The following is a 21,205-nucleotide window of genomic DNA, read 5'->3' as shown; positions in this document are numbered from 1 at the left end:
CGCAAGTCGATGTACAGACTTGCGTTCTAATGGCATAGCGTTGTAACATCGCATGCGTTGTAACGCATGCGATGTAACTGCACAGCGTGGCAATAACCGCGTTGTAATGGCTGTTCCCAGACCAGGGGTACTTAACCTTTTGACTTCTGTGGACCCCCAATTAATCATTACTGGAACCTAGAGACGCCCACTGAATCATTACTGGAAGCCAGGGACCCGACCTAAGCATTGTCGATGATTTGAACCACAAAACAATACACAAAAAATATGCAAACAACCATTTATCAATCAAATACACAAATGATGAAAAATAGTACTTAATTCAAAAAAGAAATATCCCCAAAACTTTTTCGATTTAAATGGGATGGTTGGTGCTTTTCTAAATTCAATTAAGGCCGCTCATCGTCCATAGTATAACCTATGCACGGCGCCCACAAATCAATCTGAGGATTCTAACGCAAGTGTTAGCCTCCAATTTAAATTACTTTGAATTTACAGAACGCTTAAACATTTTACATTTTACATTTTGCTTCTTTATTTATATGTCTGTTAATATTATTTCATTTTCTAAGCAGTCGCGGACCCCTGTTTAGGCTTGCGGTCCCCGCAGCACAGGTTAAGAACCGCTGCACTAGGCGCTAGATCAGCCTAGGATTCAGCAAGCATGGACGCAGAGAACAGAGCTAGCTGGAACGCCCTGTGCCATGCCAGGGTCAGGAGACAGGGGGAGGTATAGGGAGGGACTTTTCAATAAAGACATTGCCTCTGGCTTGGGCACTGCCGCCTTTTGCCCCCTCTGTTGCCCCAGAGAACAATGAACAAAGGCGTCACCAGCTCTCCCTTCAAGGGCAAGTCCTGAGTGTTTTCCAAATGGCATTAGCAGTGTGCTTTGAAAGCGAAACCTGGTCTTTATGACGCTCAGGCTGCAAGGTCGGCATTTTATTGCGACTTCAGAGCAGCAATTAGGAACCGGCAGCGAGCAGCTTTTATGAGCCCGTTGTAATTGTTTAAGTAAACCTCAGCTCAGATTGCCGGAGGCCTAATCACCTCTCGGCTGCTGCGCAGGCTTTACTCAGCAGGTCACGTGCTTCACCTCCAGTGCTTGAACTGGGTACAGTTATCCGGCACATTAAATGACTTCAGTTCCAGTGTACGAGACAGCACTGTAAGAACCCACCCGGACCACCCCGCATCTGATGCTAAGGAGATGCCACCTCCCCCTGGGTGCAGTAATCCTGCACATTAAAAGACTTCAGTTCCAGTGTACAAGACAGCACTGTAAGAACCCACCCAGACCACCCCGCATCTGATGCTAAGGAGATGCCACCTCCCCCTGGGTGCAGTAATCCTGCACATTAAAAGACTTCAGTTCCAGTGTACGAGACAGCACTGTAAGAACCCACCCGGACCACCCCGCATCTGATGCTAAGGAGATGCCACCTCCCCCTGGGTGCAGTAATCCTGCACATTAAAAGACTTCAGTTCCAGTGTACGAGACAGCACTGTAAGAACCCACCCGGACCACCCCGCATCTGATGCTAAGGAGATGCCACCTCCCCCTGGGTGCAGTAATCCTGCACATTAAAAGACTTCAGTTCCAGTGTACGAGACAGCACTGTAAGAACCCACCCAGACCACCCCGCATCTGATGCTAAGGAGATGCCACCTCCCCCTGGGTGCAGTAATCCGGCACATTAAAAGACTTCAGTTCCAGTGTACGAGACAGCACTGTAAGAACCCACCCGGACCACCCCGCATCTGATGCTAAGGAGATGCCACCTCCCCCTGGGTGCAGTAATCCTGCACATTAAAAGACTTCAGTTCCAGTGTACGAGACAGCACTGTAAGAACCCACCCAGACCACCCCGCATCTGATGCTAAGGAGATGCCACCTCCCCCTGGGTGCAGTAATCCGGCACATTAAAAGACTTCAGTTCCAGTGTACGAGACAGCACTGTAAGAACCCACCCGGACCACCCCGCATCTGATGCTAAGGAGATGCCACCTCCCCCTGGGTGCAGTAATCCTGCACATTAAAAGACTTCAGTTCCAGTGTACGAGACAGCACTGTAAGAACCCACCCGGACCACCCCGCATCTGATGCTAAGGAGATGCCACCTCCCCCTGGGTGCAGTAATCCTGCACATTAAATGACTTCAATTCCAGTGTACGAGACAGCACTGTAAGAACCCACCCGGACCACCCCGCATCTGATGCTAAGGAGATGCCATTCCCTCTGGGTGCAGTAATCCAGCACATTAAAAGACTTCAGTTCCAGTGTACGAGACAGCACTGTAAGAACCCACCCGGACCAGCCCGCATCTGATGCTAAGGAGATGCCACCTCCCCCTGGGTGCAGTAATCCTGCACATTAAAAGACTTCAGTTCCAGTGTACGAGACAGCACTGTAAGAACCCACCCAGACCACCCCGCATCTGATGCTAAGGAGATGCCATTCCCTCTGGGTGCAGTAATCCTGCACATTAAAAGACTTCAGTTCCAGTGTACGAGACAGCACTGTAAGAACCCACCCGGACCACCCCGCATCTGATGCTAAGGAGATGCCATTCCCTCTGGGTGCAGTAATCCTGCACATTAAAAGACTTCAGTTCCAGTTTACGAGACAGCACTGTAAGAACCCACCCGGACCACCCCGCATCTGATGCTAAGGAGATGCCATTCCCTCTGGGTGCAGTAATCCTGCACATTAAAAGACTTCAGTTCCAGTGTACGAGACAGCACTGTAAGAACCCACCCGGACCACCCCGCATCTGATGCTAAGGAGATGCCACCTCCCCCTGGGTGCAGTAATCCAGCACATTAAATGACTTCAATTCCAGTGTACGAGACAGCACTGTAAGAACCCACCCGGACCACCCCGCATCTGATGCTAAGGAGATGCCATTCCCTCTGGGTGCAGTAATCCTGCACATTAAAAAACTTCAGTTCCAGTGTACGAGACAGCACTGTAAGAACCCACCCGGACCACCCCGCATCTGATGCTAAGGAGATGCCATTCCCTCTGGGTGCAGTAATCCTGCACATTAAAATACTTCAGTTCCAGTGTACGAGACAGCACTGTAAGAACCCACCCGGACCACCCCGCATCTGATGCTAAGGAGATGCCATTCCCTCTGGGTGCAGTAATCCTGCACATTAAAATACTTCAGTTCCAGTGTACGAGACAGCACTGTAAGAACCCACCCGGACCACCCCGCATCTGATGCTAAGGAGATGCCACCTCCCCCTGGGTGCAGTAATCCTGCACATTAAAAGACTTCAGTTCCAGTGTACGAGACAGCACTGTAAGAACCCACCCGGACCACCCCGCATCTGATGCTAAGGAGATGCCATTCTTTCTGGGTGCAGTAATCCTGCACATTAAAAGACTTCAGTTCCAGTGTACGAGACAGCACTGTAAGAACCCACCCAGACCACCCCGCATCTGATGCTAAGGAGATGCCATTCCCTCTGGGTGCAGTAATCCTGCACATTAAAAGACTTCAGTTCCAGTGTACGAGACAGCACTGTAAGAACCCACCTAGACCACCCCGCATGTGATGTTAAGGAGATGCAACATTCAACATTCAGTATCACATGTATGCTGATGACACCCAACTTTACCTGAAAATCTCTTCCCCAGACGACATCAATTCACTGAACTCTACCTTTCTCAAAACTCAACACTGGATGACTACCCAACATCGTAAGCTCAACTCCTCCAAAACGGAATTCCTCCTGATAGCACCAGCCAAAGAGACGGCCGTCATCGCTGAGTACTGAAACACTTAACAGCTCTCAACTGTACCCCTCACATTATTAACTCTGCTAGGGGTCTCTTGACAAGTCATTGAGTATGCAGGAACACATTAGCTCAGCCACCAAAGGGGTCAACTTCCACATGAGCATTCTAAGAAAGATAAAACCCTTCCTCCCCCTGGACGACTTCAGGTCTGCTGTTCAAGCTCTAGTAATCTCTTGGCTAGATTATGGCTGTGCAACTCTATGTGGGCTACCCAGGTACAAGCTGGCTCCGCTCAGGGCTTCCCTGAATTCAGCTGCAAGGATCATCACTGCTTCCAGAGAAATAGCCACATCACGCCGATACAGAAATCCTTAAACTGGCTACCTTTGGAGGCTAATATTGATCGCACAAGGCCCTTCACTTTAACACCCCGATGTACCTAGCCCAAAAGCTGGAACTCTTTGGCGGGAGCCGATCTTCTGGGAGTTCCAGCACTCTACTCCTGAAAATTCCAGAAAAAGAAAACTTATAACTGGGCGTTCTTGGGTATTGCCCCAAGAATCTGGAACTTCTTGCCTCCGCCCGTCAGACTGATTCCCTCTACGGCGTCTTTCAAAAAAGAAGTGAAAGCCCTGTGGATGAATGCCCGTTTGACGGCACCTACCTCCATTGACTCTGCCCACTCCGCAGGTTTATGTTCAACCCCGTTATTAGTTTGTTGCACTTATATGCTACACTATTTCCTCTTCCATATTTTACTGCTCCTCTATCGTCTGCATTACCTTGCTTATCATTGTTGTTGTTGTTGTTTTACCTGCAACTCTGTTTGTACCTCTGTACATCTGCAAAGCGCTCTGATACCCGCTTGGGTCACGTTCACGCTATATAAAACCTTATAAATAAATACATGCCACCTCCCTCTGGGTATAGTTATCCGGCATATTAAATGACTTCAGTTCCAGTGTATCAATCAATTAGTTATTTGTAAAGCACACTACATACCCGCGAGGGTCTCAAGGCACTGGGGGGGCGCTACTGATCGAACAGCCAGGTCTTGAGTGTTCTCCTGAAGGTCAGCAGGTCTTGGGTTTGTCGTAGGCTCAGTGGGAGGGTGTTCCATGTTGTTGGCGGCGAGGTGGGAGAAGGATCTCCCGCCGGTGGTAGTTCTTCGGATGCGCGGGACGGTGGCTAGTGAGGGGTTGGCGGAGCGAAGCTGGCGGTTGGGGATGTAGAAGGAGAGACGTCTGTTGAGGTAGGTAGGGTCGGTCTTGTGGAGTGCCTTGTGTGCGTGGATGAGGAGCTTGAAGGATATCCTCTTGTTGACGGGGAGCTAGTTCAGGTTTCTCAGGTGGGGGGTGATGTGGCTGTGGCGTGGTACGTCGAGGATCAGTCGTGCCGAGGCGTTTTGGATGCGTTGTAGTCGTTTGATGAGCTTGGTCGGGGCTCCCACGTAGAGGGCGTTCCCGTAGTCGAGTCTGCTGCCGACAAGGGCCTGGGTGACTGTCTTTCTTGTATCAGTTGGGATCCATTTGTAGATCTTGAGGAGCATGCGGAGGGTGTTGAAGCAGGAAGAGGAGACGGCGTTGACTTGCTTGGTTATTGAGAGCATTGAGTCGAGGATGATTCCTTGGTTGCGTGCGTGGTCTGTGGGTGTCGGGGCTGTCCCCAGTGCCGTCGGGGCCACCATGAGTTGTCCCAGACTGAAGGGTTGGAGCCGAGGATGAGGACCTCCGTCTTGTCCGAGTTCAGCTTCAGGCGGCTGATCTTCATCCAGTCGGTGACGGCCTTCATTCCTTCGTGGAGGTTGGCTTTGGCAGTGATGGGGTCCTTGGTGAGGGAGAGGATCAGTTGAGTGTCTTCGGTGTAGGAGATTATGTTGAGGTCGTGCTGTCGGGCGACGTGTGCAAGCGGGGTCATGTTGATGTTGAACAGTGTCGGGCTGAGGGAGGATCCCTGGGGTACACCGCAGATGATCTCGGAGGCTTCGGATCGGAAACGGGGAGGCGGACGCTCTGGGTTCTGCATTAGAGGAAGGATGTGGTCCATTCCAGAGCCTTGTCTCGGATCCCTGCGTCATGGAGGCGTGCGCGTAGTGTGCGGTGGCAGACGGTGTCGAAGGCGGCGGAGAGGTCTAGGAGGATTTGTGCTGCGGTCTCACCGTTGTCCAGCAGGGTCCTGATGTCGTTGGCGCGGCGATGGGGGCGGTCTCGGTGCTGTGGTTGCTGCGGAACCCTGACTGGGAAAGGTCCAGGATTCTGTTTTCTTCAAGGTGTCGGGTTAGCTGTCTGTTGACCTTGGCCGGGAAGGGGAGCAGAGAGATGGGCCGGAAGTTCTTGAGGTCTCTTGGGTCTGCCTTGTTTTTTTTTTAGTAGAGCGTTGATCTCGGCGTGTTTCCAGCTCTTTGGGAAGGTCGCGGTCTCGAGGGAGAGGTTGATGATGTTGCGCAGGTGGGGTGCGATGGAGCTGCTTGCTTTGTTGAAGATGTGGTGCGGGAATGGGTCTGACGGAGAGCCGGAATGGATTGTGCTCATGGTCTTGATGGTGTCATCGATGCTCATGCTGGTCCAGGCTAGCAGGGGGTCGTGGTCGATGATGTGTGGAGGGTCTGTTGTGTTGCTGTCTGTTGAAGCTGTCGTGGATGTCAGCTATCTTGCGGTGGAAGAAAGTGGCGAGGGAGTCGCACAGGGCTTGCGACGGCGGGATGTCATTGGTGTTGGAGCTGGGGTTGGAGAGTTCCTTCACGATGTTGAAGTGCTCCTTGCTGTCGTGTGCGTTGTTGTCGAGGCGATCTTTGAAGGAGGTCCTCTTGGCAGCCTTGAGGAGGTGGTGGTGGTTGCGGATGGCATCCTTGTGTGCTGCGTGGCTGTCCGGGGTCTGTTCACTGTGCCGTTTTTTCTCTAGCTTCCGGCAAGCTTGCTTGGAGGCTAGGAGTTCTGGAGTGAACCAGCTGGCCCTCTTGCTGGTGTCTCTGTAGGGGGGTTTCTTCAGCAGGGCAAGGGTGTTGGCGCAGTCCTCGATCCAGCGTCTGAGGCTGTGGGCAGCGTCGTCGATGTTGGAGGGTACGGTGGGTGGGTTGAGAGCGAGGTTAGCATTTAGTTGATCTTCAGTGATTTTGCTTCAGCAGCGGCAGGGGATCTGTTGGGTGCGGTGGTGTGTGGTGGGTTTCTGGAAGGTGAAGTGGATGCAGCGGTGGTCGGTCCAGAGGAGTTCAGTGATGTGGTTGAAGGAGACGTGCGGGCTTGAGAAGACGGGGTCGAGCATATGTCCGGCGGAGTGGGTGGGCGTAGTGATGAGTTGCCTCGGTCCGAGGTTGGCAAGGTTATCGATCAGGGTTGTGGTGTTGCTGTCGTTGTTGTTCTCAAGGTGAAAGTTCAGGTCTCCGAGGAGGATGTAGTCGGTGGAGGTCAGGACGTGCGTGCTGATGAAGTCGGCGATGGAGTTGCTGAACTGGGTGCGGGGTCCGGGGGGTCAGTAGACAAGTGTGCCTCTGAGGGTGGAGTTAGGGTCTGTGTGGATCTGGAAATGCATGTGTTCGGCGGTGCTGAGAGTGTCGTTGGTGCTAGTCGAGACCCAGTGTATGGCACATCACTGTAAGAACCACCCGGACCACCCCGCTTCTGATGATAAAGAGATGCCACCTCCCTCTGGGTACAGTTATCCGGCACATTAAATGACTTCAGTTCCAGTGTATGAGACAGCACTGTAAGAACCCACCCAGTGCACCCCGCAGATGATGCTAAGGAGATGCCACCTTCTTGTGGGCAGTGTCATCCAACAGATGATGTGACTTCAGCCCCAGGGCTCACAGAGCAGTGCAGGCCCACCCAAGCCACCCTGCATCTGATGTGAAAGAGATTCAACATACCTGTCGGTGGAGTTTTCTCCCTAAGAGATTGGAACATCGATGAACCCAGGACAGCATCCACTGGCCGATCCGGTTCAGGAGTATAAGATTCAACGGGATGCCGAAAAGGGCAAAAAAGATGCAAAATATCCGACCACTCACTGTATCAGGGCTTAGATTGCCGTAACCTAGAGTGCAAAGAGAGGATGTGTTACACCTAAGGATTTAAACTTCCCATGATGTGTCAATTATTTAACCTAATGAAAACAAAAAGTGCAGACAGTACAGGGTGTAGCGTCCTCCCCAGCCTGGGTACCCCCCCAATGAGTACGGCACACATGGAGCTTGGTAATTCACATCTTTTTTCGTGTGCGTGTAACTGCGAGCTTAACATTCTAAAACAAGCTTTCATTGCATTCCACTCTGACACCTACGTCATGGCTCTACGGAGTCCTCCAGGAGCCAAAAGAGTTCCGTCATAAAACTCGCAAGACACTACACAGTACTTTGAGGATCACATCTTCTGGCAAACATCTTAATGCTGTGATCGCTATTTCAGACAAAAGAAATGCAACATAAATCTCAACAAGTTGATCTGCCATATCAACAGCAGTTGTGAGAAGCTGAACTACGAATAGTTGTTGAACTGGGAGTTGAGGTCGTAACCACCAATGCAAATTTAAGAACAGCTCCTTGCTGTATGTGGGCTGAAGAAACGTATTTACAAAGAAGTATTGCCAAAGCTAACAGGCAATGACAGGTATGCACCATCTCTGCTAGCACGCGTTAGTACAACAAAACCAGGCCAACTGGATTTGCCACTGATTGTTGTTATGTTGGCTTGAACTCCCAGTCTGATACCATTTTGTCTGTTGTAGAGAAGTAAGGCAACCCCACTTTCCAGCATTTCTGGTCTTTGGCTGAAAAACATCCTTTCTGGCCCAGTCTCTGGTTCTTCCAAAGCAGGACGCAGTGGTGGTCGGTAAATTTACCAGGGAGGGGGGCTAAGGGGCACACACGCACACATACACCTCACTCACACCCATTCAGTTCACATAAGCATACACACCCATTCACAACACTCACTAACAAATAGACATAAGTTCACACATACGCACTGTTAGACCTGGCACCTTGGTGTGGGTCTCCTTTCCATTTTTTGCTGTTGCCTCATGTGATTTTGCTGGTGTTTGATGCTTTGGGCACGGTGCCACTGCTATCCAGTGCCACAATGCAAGTGCTCCCTTTTGTAAATTGATGTATGGATTAGTGATTCCATGATTGGCTGGTTTGGTTTACCTGTCAGACCCAAGTACAGTGCATCAGGAGTGCCCAGGGCTGGTAATCCAAATGCTGCTAGTGGGCTTGCAGCACTGGTTGTGCCACCCACAGAAGAAGCCTGTAAAAGTGTGTCTAAGGCCTGCTATTGCAGAGCCTGTGTGCAGTCTGGTACTGCCATGCTAACTGGGCAAGTGTACCCACTTGCCAGTCCCTAAACCTTCCCTTTTCTTCATATCAGACACCCCTATGGTAGGCCCAAGGGCAGGGTGCATTGTAAGTATAATGTAGGACATGCCCTGATGTGTATGGCATGTCCTAATAGTGAATTACAGCCATTTTCGTTTTTTCACTATTGCAAGGCTACCTGTTCCCCATAGGCCAGAATGGGCAGTTTGATTATTACATCTTGTAATCCTAACTGACTCAGGAAAAATGGTAGAAATTCGAGTTTAGTATGCCTGAACTCAGAATGATAAAATACATCGTTTAGTGAAGTTGGTTTTAACATTCTGTGTTTGAAAATACCACTTTTAGAAAGTAGGTGTTTTCCTGTCTAACCATCCAAACCTGCCTCTGCTAGGCTGTGTATTCCTTGTCTGGAGTTTGAGTGACAGGGGCTGGGGCTGGGGGATTCCAGGAGACAGGGTGAGTCAGCACAGGGCTGAATAGAGAGATCTGCATCTAGATGGGTGGGAGGAGTTGCACCTGGGACCTGAATAGGGCGGTGCCTTCCCTCCACAATACTGGCTCCACCTCCTGTGGTGCATCTGATGTCTCTGCCCTGCAATTTTGAAATGAAAGAAGGAGTCTTGTCAACAAAGTGCTCCAGGACCAACCAGAACTGGTTTGGACGAGGCAAAGGCCTCTCTGCCTTCAGAGAACAAAGAGAAACTAGGTATACATATTGGGGCCCAAACCCAAGAACTTTAGATCACTTTGGGAAACAAGAAGAAACCTTTGCTGAGGAGTGGAACCAGAGAGACTGAGGAAAGACTATCCCTAAGCTTGAGAGCTTGGCCTGCAGTGATTGCCTGACTGCCAAAGAGAGGAGAGAAGGAACTTTGTGTACTTTATTCAACTTGTGAAGGATTTCCAAGGGCTTGAGAAAAGAGCTTGCCTCCTGCTGAAATCTCAGGGACAACAGACATCACCCACCAGCTCCCAAAGAGTTCTTTGGAAGTGCCTGCTGTTTTGCAAGGCTTTCTGGGGGACTGCGTGTCGCAAGGAGCTGGAAGCGCGACTCACGAGCAAGAAGCGTGTTGCCGAACTGCCGCTGCCGCTTCACAACACGAAGCGCCTCGTATCGCCGGAGAAGAGGATCGACGTCGCAGCAGATGCCGCCACATCACCGGGAAGCATGTCGCAGAAGAATCGTTGAGTCATCGCAGGTCCACCGAAGCGCCTCACATCGCCAGGGGAGAGGATCGACGTCGCAGCAGACGCCGCCGCATCACCGGGAAGAGTGTCGCAGGGCCTGTCGCGTCTCATCGCCGGAGAAGAGGATCGACGTTGCATCAGACGCCGTCGCATCTCCTGGAAGCGTGTCGCAGGGCCTGTTGCGTCTCATCGCCGGAGAAGAGGATCAACGTCGCAGCAGACACCACCGCATCACCGGGAAGAGTGTTGCAGGGCCTGTCACGCTTCGCATCGTTGTGGAAACAACTCGCATCGCCAGAGGAGAGGATCGACGTCACAGCAGATGCCGCCGCATCACTGGGAAGTGTGTCGCAGGGCCTGTCGCGGCTCGCATCATGTGGAAACATCTCGCATCGCCAGAGAAGAGGATCGACATCGCAGCAGATGCCGCCGCATCATCGGGAAGCGTGTCGCATCAAGAAGAAAGCGCCATCTGTGTTTCTTTGCACAAGATCTTCAACACATCACCGTCCTTGCAACACTTTTGTTGTCTTGCGTTACGCATCTTAAGGTACATTGAACTCTGAGTGTCGGATTTACCATCTTAAGAGAACTAAGCTAATTCTACCATTCTAAGTACAGTATTGTGGATTTTTGTCGTTTGTGGTCTTGTGATAAGTCTATATAAAGAATACTTATTTTTTATATAAAACTTGTGTGGTGTCCATCTTTAGTGTTGTCACTTGGTTACTGTATGTGGTCTCAAATGCTTTACACACTGCCTCTGAGATAAGCCTGTCTGCTCGTGTCAAGCTACCAAGGGGATGAGCAGGGGTTATTTTAGGAGTGTACCCCCTTACCCTGACTAGACGCAAGGGTCCCTATTTGTCAAACGTACCTACCTCTGCCAACTAGAGACCCCCAAATCTAACACGCACCAAACAACACAAAAAAAGCTTACCTCAATAGCAGCTCTCCAACAGGGATGCCTCGGAGGTCCCAGGAAGGACGGTTGGGCCTGCCGCCTTTCCTCATTGGCTGACCTTAGCCATCAGTCCCAGTCTTGTCACAGAGTGGGGTGGGGTCAGCGAGTCTGCTGGCCCTCCCCCGACTCTATGTCGAGGTGTCACTGATTGACACTCGGCCGTAGGCCCTCAGGGCTTAAAACTGAATCGCCCATGTCTGAGGCAATCGGTGATGCTTCCTTTCGTCACGAGGGGGCGGGCCTCGAGGTCACGCCCACAGGGCTGTAAATCCTCAGCCTGGCAAAGTTCCGCTCAGGCAGACAGAAGGCTGAGCATTTAGCACATGTTTAGCTCCTGGCTGCCTGACCTGAACCACAAGAGAGTCGGTCAGGCTGACCTTTGTTCAGCCTGGCAGACACTCTTCTTGCCTGGAAAGAGGTGAGGAACGTGGCCCCTCAGTCCCTATGGGTGGTCTGCTGCTAGCAGTATGCCTGGTCACTTCACATATAACACACATTGCAGTGGTGGGGGCTGCTAGCAACGGTCTGCTGGGCAGACACAAAAGTCTCTGCTTGCCTGGCATTCCAGGTGGCAAGCCCGTGTGTGGCCTGTGTCGCCAGGAACACTTGACCTGACTGTACAATTGGGCCAAGAACACACAATTCCACCTTGGACTTCTCAGAGGTATAAAATGCTTCCTCCCTGAACAGATCTGTAAAACAACAGCTCACACCACGATGTTGTTGAAATTAGATTATGGGAATTCTGTCCTCGCCAGGATCCCCAGAATGCATCTTGTCCCTCACTAGGCCGCCATGCGCACCTTGTCAAGGAAGCCTTCATCCTTACCACATCACCACCAGTACTTATCACCACACCCTGGTGTAGTAAACCCCATCCATCGACGAGCTCAAACAAACTGTCGGTCTAGAACCCTGCGAAACCCTGGTTCCACGTTCGATGTTGGTACGTGGAACCAGAACATTATCACACCTGGCTACATATTCACATCGTGTATTTAGAAAATGGCCTTCTGGGATTAAAGAAGAACCACAACTCGGCACAGTAGGGGTGAAAGCAAACTATACAATAAAAATGTAGCATATTATCCTACATCCTCCTAATGATATCTTGTACAACTATTTTTAGCCCTTACATGTTGTCCATAATAATTAATTGTATTTTATGTAATGTTACAATTATTTGTACTTGTATGGCTGTATAGCCGAAATAAAGTTCTTTGACTGACTGACTGACAACTCGGCACAAACTTTTTCAACCTGTGCCCAAGAATTTGGAAGCCATTCCCCCCAATATCCAGGTACCCAATAACCTTCAACATTCAAATGAGACATGAAACGCTTCTTGTTTGAGAGACGTCTCTCATCTGTGTCCTCTCGATTCGCCCTTGACTTGGGACAAGAGGTCTTTCCTCTCCTCAGTTGAGTTTTGCTGCAGCTATTCCAGCTCCTGCCCTTTGTGGTTTTATTTAAGTTCCTCTGCCTTAACTTCAGACGTGCCCTCTATACGAATCCTGTAAATATCGGCAATTATGTTTAAAAATAATTTATTTTACTGTATTTGAATGTATCACCTGCGGATCTCTGCAATGTTCACGCTATCGAAAACAGAAAATAGACAGATAAAAATGGTTTGAGGCATTTAAAGAATATATGTTTCCCGATCAGGGTTCAGTTTTTAACACTAAAGTGTTGACAATTTACAACATTATTACCCCCTTCCACCTTCCTTGTTAAGTTTCCCTTGTTATGTTTGACGTCATACTTTCCTTTGGATAAGTTACTTAAATATCTCATAACAGTAGCTAACCTGTACCCAGCGGTGGGGCACGCGCCCTTGTTGCAGAAACCTCAAAGCTGGCACAGGAGGCGGAGACCCACAGGGGCCAGGGAAACCTAAACCTTCATCGAACTCATCTGACGCTGAATCGTCATTTTTATGGTAGTTTAGCCAAACCTTCTGAGGTCTCGGGTGCTTGGCCCTTCCTGACAGATGCTGTTGAATATGTACGAATTGTACAATATGCACCCCGTTATGTCAGACGCAGTCTGTCGTTTGTGTTAGCGTGTCACATTACTACCCGTGCGAATCAGCAATGATGTGTGGCGTCAGAAAGGGGGGAGTTCAGGAGGATGCCATTTTGAGTTCTGCCCGGGCAGCGGCGGTTAGCGGCTCTTGGGCCTCTGCATTAATAAATCTGCATGAGAACTTTGCACCACGTTTCCTCATTATTCTGTTACAACAAATGGCGACGAGGGTTTGTGCGAGTCAGAGGCCCACGAGCGATCTTTGCTGAGCGGATCGGCCTGCTGACGGACGACGGCGGATGGTGGGCGGTGTCACGCTCTTTTCCCCTTGCGAGCGGACGAGCCTTCAGTGCCGCCGAGTGCCCTGCCTTACTGAGGTCCCGCTCCTGGCCCCGTGGTATGCTGCCGTCATTCCTCCTTCGCGTCTCCACGGATGCCGGCGGACGCGCTTCTTCATTGCGGAGACCTCGCCTATTGCAGCGTGTCCTCTCCAGCTACTGCTGATTGCGCTCTGACCGGAGTGCTTCCTGCCACGCGACGGTGAGCCTGCGGCGGCCGTCGGAACTCCTGTGAGTGCGTCAAGGGCGCCAGTGGGGTCCAGTCCATGTGCTCTCTTGCCAGGCAGGCCTGCGTATCTCGAGCTGCGCGTCCTGAGGACTAGGGTGCTGTGGAGTCCATGCCTGCTTCTGAGACTCTAAGGAACTGCTGAGACTCATTAAAAGGTACTGCGTGCCGGGTTTCCCTTTCTGCTGCAGTATTGAGGCACTGCCACTGTGAGGTCGCTGGGACTCCCATTTTGAGTAGGGGAGGTTACGGTCATACAGCGCATCAGCCTGCTGCTCACGTGCCCTCGTGTGTTGTGTGGGTGCTTTTGAGACAATGGCGCAGAGTAGCAACATATGTGTGCCGCCCCTCTTCCTCCAAGACCCGGGTAAGCCATGTATTAAGTGGAAGAGTTGGTTGCGGGCTTTCGAGAACTACATCGTCTCCATACATGGGAAGAAATACGATGCGGAACGTAAACAAGCGCTTCTGTTTGGCTTGCTGGGGAAGGCGGGCCAGGAGATTTTCGACAGTTTACCAGAGTACGAGAACCCACCAGGGGTGTTCATCACGCTCAACGAGTACCAGGAGGCGGTTAAACGTCTCGAGCGACAGTTCTCTGAAGAAAGTAACATTATGTTGGGGCGCCATAAGTTCGCGCTGCGGAAACAAGCAGAGGGGGAGACAATTGAGGAATACATTGCTTCTTTGCGTGTTCTGGCGCAAGATTGTGAATTTGAAGATATGGCTGACACGTACATCCGAGATCAAGTGGTGTTTTACTGTCATACCAAAAAAGTTCAGGAACGTTTGCTAGCGTGCAGAAACCCGACTCTCAAGGAGGTGATTGACATTGCAAAAGGAATTGAGAGGTCGCTTCTATCTACCAAAGAATTGGCATGTACTAGTTCTAGCTCTAATGTGTTTTATTTGCAGGACAAGAAGAGAACTGATCATAAGCCTACGGACAAGGTGTGGACTGCCAAAGCTGTAGACAGGAAGCCGCTAAGTTGTTTCAGGTGTGGCTCACAGGACCATTTAGCAGATAGCAAATCCTGTCCCGCGCTGGGCAAAACATGTACGAAGTGTAAAAAAGTGGGTCACTATGCCACGGTTTGTAAAACGAGGAACCCCATGCGCAACGTGAGAGTGAGTTTGGTGAGTGAGGGTGATATGGAAATGTGTGCGAACATTGTATTATCCATAGATGCGACGGATGGCCGTGTGAAGGGGCCCATAGGCTCGGTGATGATTGGGTCGGTGGAGTTGCCGTTTACTGCCGATTCGGGTTCGCCCATAACGCTGATTTCTGACACAATATTCGAGGAGAAGTAGTGCAATGTACAGTTGATTGAGACGGATGTGAATCCGAAAGCGTTTGGGGAGCAAAACATTGAGATGCTGGGGTACTTCTGTGATACCCTCACTTTTAAGGGGAGGGTGATTAACACCAAGATATATGTGGCCGAGAAAGGCAGGAATCTGGTGGGTTGGAAAGACCTGGCGAAGTTGGGGGTGATTTTGGTTCCCGGAGCGGATGACCCCATAGTCCTGTGAGACGATTGGGTCAACTACGTCCAGTTGGATGAGGAGCAGGAAGGTTTGTCGGAAGTGTTAGACAAGTTTGCTGGAGTGTTCAGGAATGCAGTGGGGTGCGTGAGGAGTTTTGTGCATGACATACAGTTAAAGGAGGGGTCACTGCCAGTGAAACACAAGGTTAGGACCGTGCCTTTGTCCGTAAGATGTGAGTTGAAAGCCGTGCTAGACAAGCTTAAACAGGAAGGAGTGATTGAAGAAGCCGGTGCCTCGGAATGGGTATCCGCAATTGTAGTTTCGAAAAAGAAGAAAACAGGAGACATCCGTCTCTGTGTAGACCTCCGGTCGCTGAATAAAAACATACTGATTAACTGCCACCCTCTGCCCAACATCCAGGAGATACTGTCGTCTACGTCTGGGTCCCAGTACTTTACTCTCATCGATTTGAAATCAGCGTACCATCAAGTCTGTTTGACCAAGGATTCCAAAAAATTAACTACCTTCATAACTCCATTCGGTGCTTACCGGTATGTCAGGTTACCCTTTGGGCTGGCCTCGGCCTCGGGGGTTTTTTCAGAGACTGATGGATTTGTTGTTCCGTGAGATGAAGGGTGTCGAGGCATTCCAAGATGACATCTTGATACACACAAGGGGCACTTGGAGCTACTGAGCAAGGTGTTGGAGGTCCTAGGTGACAAGGGGATGACAGTGTCGAAAGATAAGTGCAAGTTCATGAAATCAAAGATTGAGTACTTGGGTCACGTGCTGACTCCGGATGGCATAGCACCTAAAGACGACCTTGTACAGGCGATACGCAATGCTCCGCGTCCGGAGGATAAAGACGCTCTACGGTCCTTCCTTGGCCTCAGTGAATACTACTCCAAGTTCATCCAGGGGTACGCGGATAAGGTTGAACCGCTGAGGAAACTGCTGCGGAAAAATGGGAAGTACCTCTGGTCGGGTGAGCAGGACATTGCGTTCGACTCCGTCAAGAAGGCCATTGCCACCGCCCCGGTGCTGCGGCCATATGACAAGAATCTGCGGAATGTGATCACCGTCGATGCCAGCGCCAAGGGTATCGGAGCCGTTTTTTGTCAATTTCGAGGGCACAAAGAGAACACCATAGCCTTCATATCCCGCACGCTCAGCGACGCGGAGAAGAGTTACAGTACCATTGAGCGGGAAACACTTGCGTGCGTATGGGCTGTGGAAAAGCTGAAAAATTACCTGTGGGGCAAGGTGTTTGAGATCGTCACGGACCACAAGCCGTTGGTGTACATGATGGAAAGGGAAGGCCGAGGAAATGGAAAAGGAAGTTCGAGGCTTCTGCGACTGCTGTCCAAATTACAAGAGTATCACTTTACGATACGACATATCAAGGGTGGTCTCAACTGCAGAGCGGACTGCCTGTCCCGGTTGCCGGTGAGCGGTATGGAAGAACCCTCTCTGGATGACACCGAAGGTGTGGTGGCGTTGGTGGATGCGACCGTGATGTGCAACGGATCCATCACTGAAACCGAGTGGCTGAATAGTCAGGAGGAAGACAAAGTAATCTTAAAAGTGATGGACCATCTGACGACCAAGTGGCCACCTGTCTGGAACTTACAGAGTGAACTGAAGAGCTTCCATCAGGTGAGTGAGGAACTTACTATTGAAAATGGATTCCTGAAGCGCCACGACTTGTTCGTTCCACCAGCGCGGCTGCGAGGGCAATTAATCAAGATCGCGCACAAGGGACATCCAGGAAGCAGTGCAATCAAGAACATTCTAAAAATGTGCTATTGGTGGGCAGGAATGACAAGTGATGTATGCAATTACATAGACAGATGCGAACAGTGCCTGAAAGCGGACAAGCACTGGAAGACGAGTAAGGGAGAATTACAGCTGGTAGAAATACCGATAGGCCCCTGGAGTAAAATTGCAATAGACTTTGCAGGCCCGTTCACCTTGCTGCCTGAGGACTGCAGATATTTGATCGTGCTCACTGACTATTATTCTAAGTGGGTGCACTACAAGTTTGTCCATGCTGTCACTACAGACCGCGTTATAAGGGTCTTAAAGCATATTTTCGCAATGGAGGGACAGCCGAAAGTCCTGGTCTCCGACAACGGCACCCAGTTGGTGTCCAAGCAGATGACGGATTTGCTGGATGCCCTGGGGATCAAACAAGAGAAAACCCCTTTGTAGGGTCCCAAGAGCAACGGCCAAGTCGAGAGGATGAACAAGTTTATTAAAGAAGGCGTTCAACTTGCTCTTGCATCTCGTCTCGATGTGAAGGAGTTCCTTGCTGAAAAAATGTGCACTTACCATAACAGTCCGAATGAGGTCACGGGGCACACTCCGTTTTATCTGATGAGGGGGGAGAAGATGCACAAACAAGCTTACACCCAAGTACAACAGGTGGTACAATGTGAGTGAGGAAACGCAGGTTATACGTGATGGGATGTTGGGAGTTAGGGAGAGAATCGTGTCCAAACAAGAGAGTTCAAAGAAGTACGCTGATGCGGCAAACAAAGCGAAGGTGAAGGTGATAGAACAGGGAGACTGGGTATTAGTGAGGAAGCCGCACAAGGTGGTGAAGGGACAATCTGTGTTTGGTCTGCCGGTACGTGTGCAAGTAGCGACAAAAGGGGCAGTGTGTCTAGAGGGCAAAGGTTGGCGCAGCAAGGATGATGTAGTCAAACTGAAGGAAGGTCAAGAAGAAATACTACTGAAAGGGAGTTCTGAGCGTAATGAATGTTGTGACGATAGTGTTCTAGAGTGGCAAGAAGAAGGGGGTGCCAAGCTGGGAGCTCAGGGTGAGGAAAGAGGCACAGACATATCTATCTATCAAGGGACAAGGAACAGCAGTGGGGCTGGGAGTGAAGCAGTCAGGTGTGAGAGTGGTAAGGCCGAGGGCCGGGCGGAAGATAGAGTTAAGAGGGAGCAGCATAGTGAGCAGGATGTTCGTGGCCTGAGTAACAGCTTCAGCAGCACTTGTTCCGAAAGGTGTTCCCCACTGTATGCCTCTAGTAGACCAAGGAGGGAGGTAAGAGCGCCGAGGCGCTATGACGATTATGTTATGGACTGACAACGTTTGTTTCTGTTTTTTGGGAAAAAAGGGAGATGTTGAATATGTACGAATTGTACAATATGCACCCAGTTATGGCAGACGCAGTCTGTCGTTTGTGTTAGCGTGTCACATGGCTACCCCTGCGAATCAGCAATGAAGTGTGACGTCAGAAAGGGGGGAGTTCAGGAGGATGCCATTTTGAGTTCTGCCCGGGCAGCGGCGGTTAGCGGCTCTTGGGCCTCTGCATTAATAAATCTGCATGAGAACTATGCATCACGTTTCCTCATTATTCTGTTACAACAGATGCTTGCCTCTAAAGTTACCAAGGGAGGCCTGAACATGGTCATTGTTTTATGTCATGTCCTTTGAATACCCTCCTTCACCTCACATTAGGAGAGGATGTGGTCCGTCGGCTAGACTGCCGACTGTGGTGCTAGAAACCAGGGTTCAAGCCTCGGGGTCGCGTCCACATCCTGTGATTCTGGGCAAATCACTTCATCTCCCCGTGCCTGAATGTGTAATGTAAATACGGTGCTCATGTACAGCGCTCCAATACCTTCGGGTCGAGTTCGCGCTATATAAAAGATGCAAAAAAAATAAAATTTTAAAAAAATTAAATGTTGTTTTTGTAACGTCTTCATCCCTTTGCTGATAGGATAGCTGCTGGCATATTAGGAGACGGCTAAAAAGTATGGGCAGCAGAACGGCCTTGCTCACAAATGTAGAATTTGAACAAACAAGCACTGGCATTGCCAACTGGTCCGGTTTAGAAATCTGCAATTTTTGGCACATAGGGGCTGATTTTCCTTTCTGGGCCCCGAGATGTGGAACACCCTCCCTGAGTCTCTCAGAAGCCGCACCTCTCAATCCACTTTCTGCAGAGACTAAAAAACGTGGCTATTTTAGGACCCGTTCCTAGGCTGTGGATTACCTGTCCTCGAGCGCTGAGAAACCCTGAGGGTATCTAGGCGCTATACAAGAACTCAATAATGATAATAATTTTTTGTTTGGCGGGCCGGCTGCCATCAGCCAGGGTGGCAGGAAACATTACGCCCACCACCCTGGCCAGACTCCTCATGCCATATTTAGAGATCACTGGTGGCCCAGAGCCACCAGGAAAGGGAAAGAGGGATTCGGTCAAAGGAGAAAATGGAGATGAAAGGACTGGTTCATAATTACTCTCACTGAAGCGCCCAGTTTCAGAGAGTTGCGCACATCTCATCAGGGAAAAAAGAGGGCCATAGAGCCAACGACGGAGCTGAGCTGACTAACTGCCCCATGCGGTATGCTGTCATGGGTGGAAGCAGAAGGTGAATGACACTCAGGGAGACCAATGGGGAGGAGCGCAGCCCTTCTATATATGTGCATGTATGTGTTTTGTATTATTTGTTTCTTACAAGACGCTGGCAGGCAGCAGAAGCAGTCAGGCAAGACCTACAACGAGCATTAATTCACATTCCGCTAACCCTGCTTAAAATGACGAACGTACAAAATTAAAGTTGGTAAAAAAAAAAAATTTTTAAACCTCCGAAGAGAATTTAGCAGGAATTGTCTCAGGGTTTGTCAGAGGGGGAAACCAACACTAAAACCCTTTCCTACTAAAGTAATCCGTGAAATGCCATGTAACAAAATACCATAGAACCCGGACCCCCCCCATCTCGCCCCTGCTCCACCCCATGCACCCACAAAGCAACCTCACTCAAGGTGTGGGAAAAAACAGGCCATGTTTAATACAACAAATCTTCACAAACATGACAATCAAATATCATTTGACAATTTAGGCTATGAATTTAAAGTATCACACATTTAAAACCTAGTGTTCAGAATTCACAGCCTAATTATTCTTCTTGACCCTAATACCCTCCAGCACCAAGGGGCCTCCAGGCTCGCGTCCCCGTCGTTTGAGAAACCACGCAAGGCGCAACCCACCTGCGTCCATGAGTGGTGAGCCCCCAAGCCCTTGGTCCTTGTCCGTGTATTTCCGGGGGCCCACCCCTCGCCACCAGGCTGTTCAAGGAGGCATGTGTGACCTGTCGCCCTTGCCTCCCCAGCAGCCGGTGTCCCCATTCTCCCTGCGGAGAGCTTACCATCTCTCCCCTCAGTGCTGGCCTCAGGAGTATGCCAGCAGGCCTCCCGTTGTCTTAAAATCACAACCCTGTGACCTCTATTCCGCAAACCCCCTAGCCCCAACTAACAGGCCGAAACCCTAAACTCAAGGTATGGGTGGTTGGGAGTTTCCAAAGTCGTCGTCGTCCCAGCAGGAAGAGAGGATGAGTGGAGGAGAGAAGCGGGCCTAAATAGCCCCCACGCCCCGCCTCCACTCATCCCAGCCGGAAGTGCACGTTCGCCCCACGTTGCGTGACCCGGAAGGACAACTGCTGACCGGCTACCAATCAGGCTGCCGGCCAAGCCGCCGCCCCCCCTAAGGGGTGTGTCTCAGGGGCGGGGGGGAGCCGGGTCCTAAGGGCGCGCTTCCTGATAGTCGCGCTTGGCATAGAACCCGGACCCCCCCCCATCTCGCCCCTGCTCCACCCCATGCACCCACAAAGCAACCTCACTCAAGGTGTGGGAAAAAACAGGCCATGTTTAATACAACAAATCTTCACAAACATGACAATCAAATATCATTTGACAATTTAGGCTATGAATTTAAAGTATCACACATTTAAAACCTAGTGTTCAGAATTCACAGCCTAATTATTCTTCTTGACCCTAATACCCTCCAGCACCAAGGGGCCTCCAGGCTCGCGTCCCCGCCGTTTGAGAAACCACGCAATGCGCAACCCACCTGCGTCCATGAGTGGTGAGCCCCCAAGCCCTTGGTCTTTGTCCGTG

General features: G+C 50.5%; 1 protein-coding gene across 1 annotated transcript in view; it reads right to left on the bottom strand.

Annotated features, from left to right (window-relative positions):
- The window catches only part of KCNK17 (potassium two pore domain channel subfamily K member 17), a 228,545-nt gene that overhangs the window by 45,635 nt on the left and 161,705 nt on the right, over positions 1-21,205 (bottom strand). The window contains exon 3 of the mRNA XM_085610236.1: positions 7,611-7,777. Within this exon, the coding sequence (XP_085466362.1) occupies positions 7,611-7,777 (167 nt within the window). The remainder of the gene's footprint in view (positions 1-7,610; positions 7,778-21,205) is intronic.

This window comes from Triturus cristatus, chromosome 6, assembly GCF_964204655.1.
Source record: "Triturus cristatus chromosome 6, aTriCri1.1, whole genome shotgun sequence".
Lineage (NCBI taxonomy): Eukaryota > Metazoa > Chordata > Amphibia > Caudata > Salamandridae > Triturus > Triturus cristatus.
The sequence above is the reverse complement of the archived record's forward strand: the minus strand, read 5'-3'. Positions and strand labels throughout refer to the sequence as shown.